General features: G+C 55.7%; 4 protein-coding genes across 4 annotated transcripts; 2 read left to right on the forward strand and 2 right to left on the reverse strand.

Moving 5' to 3' along the window:
• Nucleotides 1-10: 10 nt before the first annotated feature.
• On the forward strand, nt 11-5,245 carry L969DRAFT_101877 (glycoside hydrolase family 13 protein; the record flags this gene model as incomplete). The annotated part of the gene is made up of 9 exons (XM_014714773.1): nt 11-171; nt 231-376; nt 430-1,740; nt 1,790-4,323; nt 4,372-4,714; nt 4,765-4,837; nt 4,884-4,958; nt 5,006-5,094; nt 5,143-5,245. The coding sequence occupies exons 1-9, from the start codon at nt 61-63 to the stop codon at nt 5,243-5,245; spliced, it is 4,785 nt and encodes a 1,594-aa protein (XP_014570259.1). The 5' UTR covers nt 11-60.
• Nucleotides 5,246-5,394: 149 nt separating this feature from the next.
• Nucleotides 5,395-8,284, forward strand: L969DRAFT_85504 (uncharacterized protein). Its single transcript, XM_014714774.1, has 4 exons — nt 5,395-5,992; nt 6,046-6,590; nt 6,639-8,136; nt 8,190-8,284. The coding sequence occupies exons 1-3, from the start codon at nt 5,418-5,420 to the stop codon at nt 7,913-7,915; spliced, it is 2,397 nt and encodes a 798-aa protein (XP_014570260.1). The 5' UTR covers nt 5,395-5,417; the 3' UTR covers nt 7,916-8,136; nt 8,190-8,284.
• Nucleotides 7,941-11,181, reverse strand: L969DRAFT_322779 (uncharacterized protein). The gene is made up of 10 exons (XM_014714775.1): nt 11,052-11,181; nt 10,858-10,998; nt 10,741-10,799; nt 10,322-10,685; nt 9,374-10,265; nt 8,884-9,322; nt 8,754-8,835; nt 8,365-8,702; nt 8,190-8,312; nt 7,941-8,136 (listed from the first exon to the last, which is right to left on the reverse strand). Exons 1-10 carry the CDS (start codon nt 11,086-11,088, stop codon nt 8,071-8,073), a joined length of 2,541 nt encoding a protein of 846 aa, XP_014570261.1. The 5' UTR covers nt 11,089-11,181; the 3' UTR covers nt 7,941-8,070.
• A 93-nt stretch (nt 11,182-11,274) lies between these two features.
• On the reverse strand, nt 11,275-12,470 carry L969DRAFT_15712 (uncharacterized protein; the record flags this gene model as incomplete). Its single annotated transcript, XM_014714243.1, has 3 exons — nt 11,275-12,063; nt 12,115-12,283; nt 12,337-12,470. The coding sequence occupies 3 exons, from the start codon at nt 12,468-12,470 to the stop codon at nt 11,275-11,277; spliced, it is 1,092 nt and encodes a 363-aa protein (XP_014569729.1).
• Nucleotides 12,471-12,633: the final 163 nt, after the last annotated feature.

Below are 12,633 nucleotides of genomic sequence, written 5' to 3' on the forward strand. Positions count from 1 at the left end.
GTGTCTGTGAAGCTCGAACTCAGGCGCTTCTTCGGGCCCTAGCCGTGTGATAGACGCAGAATGGAGGGCTCAGAAGCAGCGCAAAAGCTTGCACAGACGCCTTCGGAGACAGCACTGACCGTCTGGGAGCTTATACTCGAAGATGATGGCTCGCCATCCAAAGAGCGCAAGGCGAGTCTAGCCGGGACCGTCAAGCCACACACGGGCTGATTGGACGTGACACTTGATAGTATGTGCGCTTGCCGGCGCCAGTGCAGCCATATGTGCTCAGGGTCAGCATGGAAGCTGGTGCGACGGCCTCGAAAGCAGGTGTCTTGCACACCAATTTCCCCTTGGACGGCTCAGCATACGATAGAAAGAGATTCCATTCCATAGAGTAAGCGCTCCCTGCAATCCACATGGATGCAGCCAGATGATCATGCGTCACAGCTTGCCAAAGGATCTGTCGAAGCCCATCCATATCGATCTGCCCATCACGTCTGCAGGCGTGTTCGAGTACTATCTCGAGTATGACTCTTCCTCCATCCTGCCAGCTTCAGATCAGCTTGCCAAATCGTCCGACCAGTCCACCTTCAAGGATAGAGCGACAAGGATCAAGTCACAGCCGGGCTACTTCAATGTCGATCCTACCATGAGCGTGCCTGCCCGAACGCCCATACTCGAACGCGACACGTTCAAGCCACTGCCTGTTGGCAAGGGCGGCAAGGTCCTGAGCGAGTCTGTCAGCATATCGCTGGATGGCCTGGCTATACAGACTCTCATTGCAAAATGGATGGGCAGCCTGGACAAGTGGGCTCCTCATCTTGACGTCACGCGTGATCGAGGCTACAACATGATCCATTTTACGCCGCTGCAGCAGCGAGGCGAGTCGAGATCGCCGTACAGCATATTCGATCAGCTTCTCTTCGATGACGAGCTCTTCACAGATGCGAAGCTATCGAAGGAAGATAGGCAGACTGAGATTGCAAAGATGCTCGCCCGAATTCGCAAAGAATGGGGCATGCTAAGTCTGATTGATGTTGTACTCAACCATACGGCGAACAACAGCGATTGGCTACTAGATCATCCAGAAGCAGCCTACAACGGCGTCAACTCGCCTCATTTAGAAGCAGCGATTGAGCTTGACAAGGCGCTCATCAAGTTCTCGGACGAGCTCGAGTCTGTCTACCGACTTTCGCCTGTCATCGAGAGCGAATCTGACCTCGCACGCATTGTTGACCTCATCAAGAATAAAGTCCTGCCCGAGCTAGCACTCTGGCAGTACTATGTCATCAACGTCAAGGCCAGCAAGACTGAATTCGAGCAGGCTTGGGCAGACGGCGGGGCTATCGTCAAGCCGGCTGGCGTACTAGAAGCCGGCAGACAGACCGACCGAGATCGCGAAGTGCCAGATCTGGCTGCTTCGGCCGACTTAGGCAAGCTATCTCGTGCGGAACTCGCAGAAGCCTTTTCTTCATTCTGTTTGCCTAAGCGATGGCGCCAACTTTCTAGCCGATACTCTGCAAAAGTCGATGTAGCTTCTGCCATTAAATTCTTGCAGGTATCCCTCTCGATCAAGGCAGGCCCGGACACAGCAAAGCAAGCCACGGAAGAGCTCGGCCACCTGCTAGACGAACTGAACGTAGACCAGTATAAGCTATTTGACGACGACGTCAAGGCCATCTTGAGTAACATCAGAGGACGCGCAACTTTCATGCGGCTGGAAGCGAATGGTCCAAAGATGGGCAAAATTACCCCAAAGTGAGCCCTCTTTCTCAGCGTGCGCGAGCACGAGCTGACGAATCAGCAGAGCCCGATTATGCGAGCCACTATTCACATACCAGCCTCAGACTTCGCGAACGAAGCAACACGATCCACGAGCACTCGTCATGGCAAACAATGGCTGGATGTGGGGCGCTGACCCACTCTCTGATTTTGCGTCCAGCGGCTCACGAGCGTACCTTCGCCGTGAGATCATAGCGTGGGGCGACTGCGTCAAGCTACGGTACGGCAATGGACCGGAGGACAGTCCCTGGCTGTGGAAGCATATGACTGCATATGCCGAGCTCCTTGCAGGCATGTTTGACGGCTTCCGGATCGACAATTGTCATTCGACGCCACTTCATGTGGGCGAATACGTTCTTGATGCAGCTCGCAAAATCAATCCAAACCTCTATGTCGTGGCAGAGCTCTTCACCGGCAGTCAGGAGACCGACGTCATCTTTGTCAGCCGCCTAGGGTTGAACAGTCTGATACGTGAGGCAATGAATGGCAACGACCCGAAGGATCAGAGCTCCTTGATGTATTCCTACGGCGTACAGAAGCCCATCGGATCCATGGACTCGGACTGTCTGACCGAAGAAGGTCTGGTCACCGTTAATGGCACGACGCGCAAGGCCTTCATCATGCCTCACGCTGGCTCCTCGCCCCATGCTGTTATGATGGACTGCACACACGACAACGACGCCCCAGCGCAGAAGCGTACCGCTGTCGACGCTCTTCCCACTGGAGCCTTGTCTGCCTTTTGCTCATCTGGCGTCGGCTCCACAAAAGGTTTCGATGATCTGTACCCCAAGCTACTCAATCTAGTAACGGATACGCGCTCTTATGAGGCTTATGACAACCCTTCTAACGGCATTGGCGCCGTCAAACGAATCGTCAACCATCTGCATATCGAGATGTCTGTCAACGGCTTCTCAGAGGCGCACATCTCGCAAGAAGGGAATTACATCACTGCGCATCGCGTCAACCCGCAAACTCACGATGGCTATCTTCTCGTCGCTTACACAGCCTTCAATGCAAGTACGAAAGGCCGAGGCGATCCTGCACCGATCACATTGCGCGGCACCAGAATGGACTTCATTGCAGGTTACGGCTTGAAGATTGCTGGCGAGGATCCTGCCGATAAGAAGATCCTGAAAGGCTTGCCTGCCGAGCTAATCGCGTTGACTGCTCCAAAGGTGCAAGGTCTGACGGACGAAGCCGGTTTTTACGCAGAGCTCACGATACCAGACGACTTCGCCCCAGGTAGCGTTCTGATTTTTGCGACCAGTATGCCCAACCTCGACGCAAAGCTCGATGCGCTTTGTCTCAGTGGCGACAAGAAAGCGTTCGCGGAGCTAGACGAGGTGGACCTCAATGTCGTCATGTACCGAGCAGACGGAGAAGAGCGCGACGCGACAGGCGGCAACGATGGCGTCTACACGGTACCGGGTATGTCAGCTCTGACGTATTGTGGCGTCGAAGGCTGGATGCATCCGCTGCGCTATATCATGCAGCACAATGACCTCGGCCATCCATTGTGTGATCACTTACGAAAGGGCACATGGGCATTTGGATACGTATGGCAGCGGCTCGAACGGCAAGTGGACGTCCAGCCTCGCCTGAAAGCTGTCGCCGCATGGTACAAAGAAAGACTGGATGCAGTGAGCGCAAAGGCGCCAGCGTTCCTTCGACCGCGATACTTTGCCATGATCAACAATGTCGCCAGTAAAGCTGCAAAGGCTCGCGCTCTAGAGATCTTCGATCCTTTCGTCAAGACTGGCCCGCAATTCACTCAGGATTTAGCTCTCACTGCTCTGCAGATGCTCGGCCGAGTGCGGTCGGCTTCCATGGACCCAGGCAAAGAGACTGCCTCTTTGGCTGCTGGTTTGCCCCACTTTGCAGCTTCATGGGCTCGAGCATGGGGTCGCGATCAAGGCATCGCCATACGTGGCCTACTCATTACAACCGGCCTGCATTCAGCAGCTCGCTTGCACCTCATTGCGCTCTGCTCCACAATTCGCTTCGGCCTCATACCCAATCTGATCGATTCCATCCGCACACCTCGCTACAACTCTCGCGACTCGCCGTGGTGGGTCATGCAACTTTTGCAAGACTATACGATCCTGTCAAAAGAAGGTAATGCCTTCTTACAAGCGCCTGTCAAGCGCCGCTTCCCCGAAGACGGCGAGTACGTCGAGTGGAACGATCCAAAGGCCTATTCGCGCACGAGCACCGTCGCCGAATGCGTTCATGAGATCCTGCAAGCACACGCCAGCGGCATTCACTTTAGAGAACACAACGCAGGATCAAAGATAGACGAGCATATGAAAGAAGACGGCTTCAACATCGACATTGACACAGACTGGTCTACCGGATTCACGTACGGCGGTAACGCTCACAATTGCGGCACTTGGCAAGACAAGAATGGATCGAGCGAGAAAGCAGGCAATCGAGGCATGCCGGGCACACCTCGTGACGGCGCGCCGGTGGAGATCATTGGCCTCTTGAAGAGCACCTTGCGTTGGGCTGCAGAACTTAGCAGGGAAGGCCTCTTCCCTGCAACCGGCGTCAAAGTCACAAGTGCGTAGTACAGTCATGCGAGGGATCTGAGCTGACTTATCCGAGCAGTCGACGGCAAAGCGCGCGAGATCACTTACGCAGCTTGGAGCGACTTGATCCAGAAGTCCTTTGAAAGATGCTTCTATGTTCCTGTTGATCCCAGCAAAGATGGCGAGTACAGCCTGTACACTAAGCTAGTAGCTCGTCGCGGCATCTACAAGGATGTCTATGGCACCGGAAAAGGCCGAGAACGAGCCGACTACCAATTGCGAGGGCAGTTCCCCATCGCTATGGCAGTCGCGCCAGAGCTGTTCGAACCTCTCCATGCGTTGGGCGCGCTGCACACTGCGCATCAAGTCTTACTGGGACCGCTCGGCGTGCGCACACTCGATCCGCAAGATCCAGATTATCGGTCAGGAGAAGGTTGATCTCGGAAGAGCGAAAGCTGACGCGACATCGCAGAGGCGACTACGACAATGCAAACGACAGCACGGATTACCACATCGCGCAAGGACTCAATTATCATCAAGGGCCGGTTGGTGTCACTTCGTCTGCTCGTGATATCAGCTGACCAGCCGCAGGAATGGGTCTGGCCGCTGGGCTACTTCCTCCGAGCTTATCTGCATTTCGACCGGCTCGTAGGTGCTGGCAAAGAGGTCAGTCTGCACCTTTGTGATGTTACGCAGGCTGAGCTGTCTTCAAGGACGCAAACGAGACGATCCATCACATCCATACGCTACTGCGCGAACACAAGCAGGAGATCCGTAGATCGCCTTGGGCAGGCTTACCAGAGTGCGTCGTGATGCCCTGTACCGTACCATTGATCTGACGCTCGGCCAGGCTCACAAATGCCAACGGCGCTTACTGCCACGACAGCTGTCGCACACAAGCATGGAGTATGAGCACGCTCCTCGATGTCTTGCACGACATCTACTGCCTTTGAACCTTGCTCTTGAATGCATCTTAGACTTGACTACTACCTCGTGACGTGTTGGACCGCAGATGACGTGTCTGCGCGAACGCGACGGCGCCGCGACTCGTCGATTGACCTTGCAGGACACGCTCCAACGTCGATAAGATCGGCTGCCACGGCTGCGCAGCGCACAACTGCCGCCATGGACGAGCTTCTTCATTCCAAGAAAGGCGCGCTGAGCCGGGTATGGCTCGCTTCGCACATGGAGAAGAAATTATCAAAGCCTCAGTTCTTGACCTTGTCGATCAGCGACTCTGTGCAAGCGATCCTGTCGTCCGACCTTCTGCTACCCGCCGAGCAACAGAACACGGCGAGATCGTCAGGCAAGCGTCGAGCGCAGGATGATGAGGAGCTCCAGGCGACTCCTATCGGCCTCAGGATCCAGGGACAGCTCTTGCTCGGTCTCGTGAGGGTCTACTCCCGCAAGGCTCGCTACCTCATGGAAGACTGCTCAGAGGCGCTCGTCAAGATCAAGCTCGCTTTCTCGACGGTAGCCATGCAAGCCCCTGTCGTCGCTACAGAGCCTGCCGGTACTACGCAAGCAAGCCAGCTTGGCGGTCTTGCTGGTTTGGGCACCATGCCCGCCATCGAGATGGACCCAGACAAGATCAAGGCCAAGCGGTCGGCGATCACGCTCGACCTTGCGCCTGTTGACCCACTGCAAGACTGGCTCATGACGCAGCCCAGACCACCATCCTTTCCCTCCACTTCTTCACAGTCAGTCATGCGTGCGCTCATCTTGATGAGCACTCAAACGCAGGTATCTGCAGATTGACGCAAGCAAGGGACTTGCAAGCTGATCGCGCGTCTATCACCCTGCCCGATACGCGGGGTTCTTCGCCTCTCTCGTTCCGATCTGGACGCGACTTTGGCCGCTCTGCCCCTCGATGGGGATCTCAGGACTTCTTCTCCGACGCAAGCCAGTCAGGTGACCGTGCTGATTCGTTCGCCGGGGGTGACGGTGACGAGGAAGAGCTCGACCTTGGGCTCGCTGACCACGTCTCCGAGAAAGAAAGAGTTCGACGCAACAGAGATAGACGAGCTGATCAATTACGCGCCCAAAGATTGGCTCAGCGCGCCGGCGGCAGTCAAGCTGAAGCTGATCAGAGCGAGGACATGGAGGTCGAGCTCGGTCGTGATGCTGCAACCCATCGTTCCGATCGGTCATCCATACTGTCTGATGTGGCTCCGTTCAAGGGCGGTGTTGATCCTTATGCCATCGACGACAACGAGTATGGCCAAGGCAGCGACGGCTCACGATCTGATCGTGGTGGCTTCGAGCTCGAGCCTGATCTCTATGGCGACTTCGAACAAGGTACATACCTCAGAGTAATGCTCGACCTGCGCTGACCCGGTCTTACAGCTTTGCGAGCACAAACCCCTCGCTCCGATCCAGCTCAAGCTAGTCTATCGGCACTCCTCATGACGCCTAGAACGGCGGCTCAGCTCGCCAAAGTAGCCTCACCTACAAAGACTACCACGCGCAAGCGAGCGGCCACTCGACCCGGCAAGCTTACCATCGACGATGAAATCGAGCTCGATGAGACCTCTCAGGGCGTCATAGGTCAAACAACAGATGAACAGCGACGGGCTCGCGGTATCATCATCCAGCCAGCTTATCTGCCGCACTCGGCGCTCGAAGCACGGCTACGCGAGATGGAAAACAACCCTACGCGCTTCTTCTTGCCTCGACCAATTCCAGGCCAGGAAGGAGTCTTCATGTGGCCTCCAGCAGGCCTGCTTGCTCCTGAGCTTCAGCGAATGTATACGGTCCCCTCAAAGCGAGTTGGCCGAGCTAGCGAGCTCGCACCTGCTCGGAAACGTCAGCGTTCGTCCGAGGATGGCTCGGACAGGGAAGTCGAGCTTGGCCGTAATGCACCACCGACGGGTGCTCGTATGAGCGACACGCGCTCGCAGGATGGCTTCGCGCAGCTTGATGTATACGATGACTTTGGCGACAGTCCTACGCGGCCTCGTTTCGATGATGGCGGCTTCGAGAACGAAGACAATCTCTGGAATGATTACCCTGATGTCACGCTTGAAGGACCCGAAGCCGCTGCAGCTGCCAAAGAAGCTCAGCTTCGTGCTGCAAGAGCATCGACTCGATTGCTCACGCCCACTGCCGGCGACACGGAGATTAAGTTGCCCAAAGGCGAATCATTGCTCGATGTGTTTGATGAGGCCGATTCAACTACAGCCAGCCAGCTGCATAGCTCGCCGTATGGTTCACAGCAGACTCCCTCCACGCCTCGTCGGCGCGCCCCGCAGACTATTGACGGTACGCCTGCCAGCCAATCTCAGACGACCTCTACCGGTTCCGTTGTCAGCAAGAACACCATCAAGGCTTTGCTGGTCTACCGACACGTCTTGGGCGATACCGCCGACATCACAGCGCCCAAACAACTGTCCGTGCAAACTGTCGCTTCTTCGGCCACTCGCCATGCAGCTTCAGCGTTCTTTTTTGAGACCCTTGTGCTCAGCAGCCGGGGTGCCGTTCAGCCCAAGCAGGAATCAGCTTACGGTGACATCACCGTGAAGGCCAAGCCAGAATTCTACAATATGCTAGCATCCCTCTCGCTTGAGTCAAGCGGGTCAGTGGCAGCTTCCCAAGGCAAGCTCAGTACGCCTGTTGTGGCTTGACAATTGCGCAGCGCAAGGATATCCCGGATGACAGCTTGTTCGCTTGTTGGAATGCATTATGTACTTGTAGGATGAGCGTCGTCATACAACATGGCAGCGAAGTTTTAGCGCAGTGAATGAGATCATGTGTCGAAATCATGAGGCAGACGACGCGCTCAGGTATAGATCTCGATAGTGGCAGGATTGACGGCCACAGAGACACCCAGCAGGTCTTCCTTGCTCTACGGTGGGTCGTTAGTCGATGCCAGGTGCGAGAGCGATCAATGAGGCTTACGAGAAAATCAATAGGCATCTCGACGAGGTGGCCTCTGACGCCGTCGAGTTCTTCTTTGACAGTCTCGAGACTGACGCCCTCTGCGACGTGGCCAACTCTGACAGGTGCTTTGGGTACAAAAGCCTGCCGTCGATAGATCTTAGCTCTGAGAGAATGACGGACTTGGAAGCCTTGCCTTGTACTCGTCCCAATTAGTGACCGTGTCGTCGGGAACGCAATGGAAGACCTTGCGGAAGCGTTCAGTGTTGCTCTTTGCTGTTCCTCGCCAGAGCTTATCGAAATCTTCACTGAGCGGATCTTCGACGAGTGCATCATCGAGCGAGATGAATTCGCGGTCATGCTCGACATCGACTGGGCGCATGCCAGGATCGGGATCCGATTCGGATGGGCAGTCCTGGGGCGGCATGATGCCTAGGTGATACTTCATGAGCTGTCGTCTGAAACTTGCAGCGAATTGGGATGCCATGTATCGTTCGCCGGCCATCTTACTCTCGATCATGTTGGTATCCTCAGCTGCAGGACAGTGTCAGCCCAGCTCATGTGGCCTTTCTGAGTTCGACGTACTGACGCAGGCGATCTCCGAATCGCGATCGCCCTGCTGACTGCGATCGTTGATGTTCGCCGAGCCGCACAGGACGATACGATCCTGCTGAACATCAGCATGGCTAAAATCTTGCAGAAAGGCGGAGCTTACGTCGACAATCATGAGCTTGCTGTGGATATAGCTCTCTTCCGTAACAAAGGCCTCGAGCTCGGACTCCTCATCACCATACCAGGGCTCATCGCGAAGGCTGCCACCACTGCGACGCATTGCGTGATGGGCAACACTGTTCTTGACGTGTGGGTTGGGAGGCTCGGAAGGAGCAGCATCGTGCCAGCGACGCAGCGTATCGTGAGCTTCCTTGACTGTCGCGGGCGTTTTGACCTCAATGACCTGATCTGGCTGCGTCTCTCCGGGAGCGAGTGACTCGCCACGGCTGGGCTGAGCAATCTTGACGATCGAGTTGGCTGTTGCTTCCGTCTTGGTAGTGTTATCACCCATGTAGATGCGCGCAAGAGCAGCTTGAGCTTCGGCAAAGCTGACGCCGGAGCGTGACTCCATGCCATCGATCAGTTTCGGATCACTCGGAAGCCTGCATCCGGCTCATGTCAGCATGTTCCTGCGCTGCTTGGACGCGACTTGCCTGTCATATGATCGCAAGTGGAAGATCTGACAGTAGTCGCGAGGATTGAAGCCAGCCGCTTCGATCTGACCGTAAATGGAATCTTTGCCGCGACAGAGTGCTTGGTAGGTGAAATGAATGATGGACAGCGTTCCTTCCGACCCGTTGAGATCTCCAGCGAAACCAGGCACGCAGGGGATGACGATGATGACCTTGAATTTCTTGCCGTCCTTGGCTGCGGAGATGCAGCGCTGCGCGATGGCAGCCGCGATCTCGTTCTTGATGGGTCCCTTCTGACTGTCAGATTGACCACTGGAGACGAAGAATTGGTTTTCGATGTAGATGAAGTGATTGGCTTCGCGGATGAGCTGCAAGTAGGCATTCTTGATGGAATGCTCCGTCAAGATGCCATGGGACCAATCCGCCGAAGATCGCAAGACTTGGACGTTCATGTTCCCCTTTGCATCGTTGCCGCCGTAGCGCATCTGAGTCTCGTCGCGGTCGAGAGCATGCTTGTAGTAGTGTACACCTTGCATAAAGGTATCCAGATGAGGATGGCGATGGACGGATTCGTCTGGCATCTCGTCTAGCGGATGATGAGGGAAAGCCAAGACGTGATACTGGTGACCGCCTCTATACTTGAGGAAGCGGATGAAGTTCCATCGCTCGACAAAATGCTGGGCGATGTCGAGTACGACGGGCCCGGCGAGCATGGTGTGGACATCGTGCCAGGGCATACGTGGCATAGTCAAGCGCGATTGCTGGTTGCTCAGCCAATGGGCAACATCGACAAAGTCGGCGATTCGAGCATCGTTGTAATCCTGACCGGGGAAGAGCTGACGGGTAAAGTCTTGCGGATGACAATCAGCGAGCTGGAGCGTTGACGTGTCCCAGCGGCCAAAGCAGATATCGACTATCCAAGGAACGCGTCAATCTGGCGTTTTGCAGTGAGACGAGTTCGAGACTTACGGCCACCAATGCAAGCTACGGCACAATCTGCGATGACGACCTTTTCGTGATGGGACCATCTGAGGACAACCTCGCCGCCCGAATGGTCGGGATGTCTGAAGACGAGAATGTTGGGATGGAGCGATTCGAGGTAGTTCTTGGTATGTTTGGATCCCATGGACATGCTCGCCGTCACTTCCTTGTAGACGACAATGTAGATCTTGACGCCTTCCTCTGCTTTGCGCTTGAGCAGTCTATCGAGCCGGTACTCTTCGTGATCTGCAGGCGGGCGACGGAGATAGAGTTCCGGTGTCAGCCACCAATCGAGGATCATGATGGACTCCTTGGCTTCTTCGAGAATCTCTGAGAGCGCCCAGAAGTAGTTCTGCACGATGCCACGGTGAGACATGACGCGCTGCCAAAGCATCGGTCGAGCTCACCTTGCCGTCGACGAACCATTTGACATTGTTGTTCTGCCGTTGAGCAGCGAACGAGTTGACTGCGTGGCTCGACAAGATGATCAAGCCACGTTAGCTTGACGAGCACGAAGGACGGACATCTGTGGGATGCGCAGATCTCTGCCTGCTTGCGATCTGCTTCCTTTTCGTGGGCTTCATCGTGGCGATGGTCTGGATTGAAGGCATAGCTCGCAGCAGTCGTCAGTCGGCCGAAGTCCTGGCCGATATCGCTCGTGATGTCTGTGCTACTCCTTGAGCTGTCCGACATGATTTGTAGCTCTGCTCGTGCACACCTCTGGCGCGATCACGCAGTTTGGAGAAGGGGGCCATATTTGGCGGGGCAGTGTCGGGCTATGTACAAGGTAGTGTCACACGAGTCTGCTCCTGAGCCTCCCCTTCCCGGTCGTTGCGCGTGCCAAGGCCAAATAAATTAAAATCAATGACGCGCTCAGCTCAGATTGACGGTTGCAGATCATTCGCGCCGATCATGATGATGAGGGATTGGAGAGCTTGCAATCAGATCTCCATTCCTTCGTCTGGCTCGTCTTCATCGAGATCATCGCCCGAGTCTGGCTCGTAGATGATCCTCCCTTGCTCGGTCGAGTCGCGAGCAAAGGGCAACGGTACGCTATCCCGTGCTTGCCGCTGGGCGTCCGTCAGACTGAGGCTGAACGTCAGGTCGGCGGGTAGGCCGTCTTTGTCAGCAGCTGCGATGCTGGCTGTCTTGACCTCCCGACGCGAGCGAGCGATCAGGACTTCTGAGAGCGCGGCAGTCTGGTAGCTAGCCGCGTCGCCTTCGCTTTTGCGCAATAGAGCAACGACACCGCGCTCTTCCTTGACTTTGCCAGCCCGTTCAGCGGATGACAGCCCTCGAGCATCGTAGCTCAGGATACAGCGAGCCAGTCTGCGCTCGCCCAAGCCATCTGCTGTGCTGTTCTCCTCGCTCGCATGGGGTTCTTCGGTTGCGTAGGAGAAGCCAGATCCCCAGCCTCGGGCGAGATGGGTCTGCAGTAGAGCATAGACCTGTTCGGACTCAGGGGCGAGATGAAGGTCATCGAGTAAGTGCTGCAAGAGCGCAAGTGGATGTAGTGCGACTCTCAGTATGCTCGCGCACATGCTCGGGCTTTGCAAAAGCGCGACGATGTCGGTCCGCTGCTCTGTTGGACTCGGCAGATCGACATGGTGGACGAGTACGATACGAGTAGCCGTATCGGATGCTAGGATTGCTCTGAGAAGCTTGAACAGCGTCTTCTGGCCGTACTGATAGGTAAAGTTGGTGATGCCGTCTATGAACACGAGCAGCGGCTGCCGGCGTTGCTCAGCAACACACGCGCAAAGACCGAGCTGCTGACTCACGTGCTGCAGCTGCTGTTGTAGTGCAGAGAGAAGCGCTTCCAGAGCATCACACGGTTGTTGCCTGGCATTGTACTTCGAACCGCACAAGGCATCAATGACAGCGCAATGCTTGCCGACAGGCCCAAACAGCGACGGCTCATGCTCGAGACAGATCAGAAGCGCACGCTGACTAGACTCGGACTGCCTGTCAGCTAGCCAAGTGAATTCATCTCAAGGTCTTACGTATCAGATCGTGCAACTTGCTGCCAAAGCGTTCCTAAGAGCGCCGTTGCGGGTTGTGCGAGCGAATCGAGGAGAAGAGTCAGGCGGGCATGCTGACGAAGGTGGAGCAAGTCGTCCACAGGATCGCTGGTCATCTATCGGCAGCAGCCAATGCATCAACAGGCGCGTGGGTTTGCGCGTGTTGCTCTTCATGATCAGTCCTGCAGCATATGCATGATGTCATCACAGCCACTCTATCTTCGAACGGAGTCTCTTTCGGTGACTAGTCATGCCTAGCTCCAGGATCTGGCGTCCTCA

This window comes from Mixia osmundae, assembly GCF_000708205.1.
Source record: "Mixia osmundae IAM 14324 unplaced genomic scaffold scaffold_2, whole genome shotgun sequence".
Lineage (NCBI taxonomy): Eukaryota > Fungi > Basidiomycota > Mixiomycetes > Mixiales > Mixiaceae > Mixia > Mixia osmundae.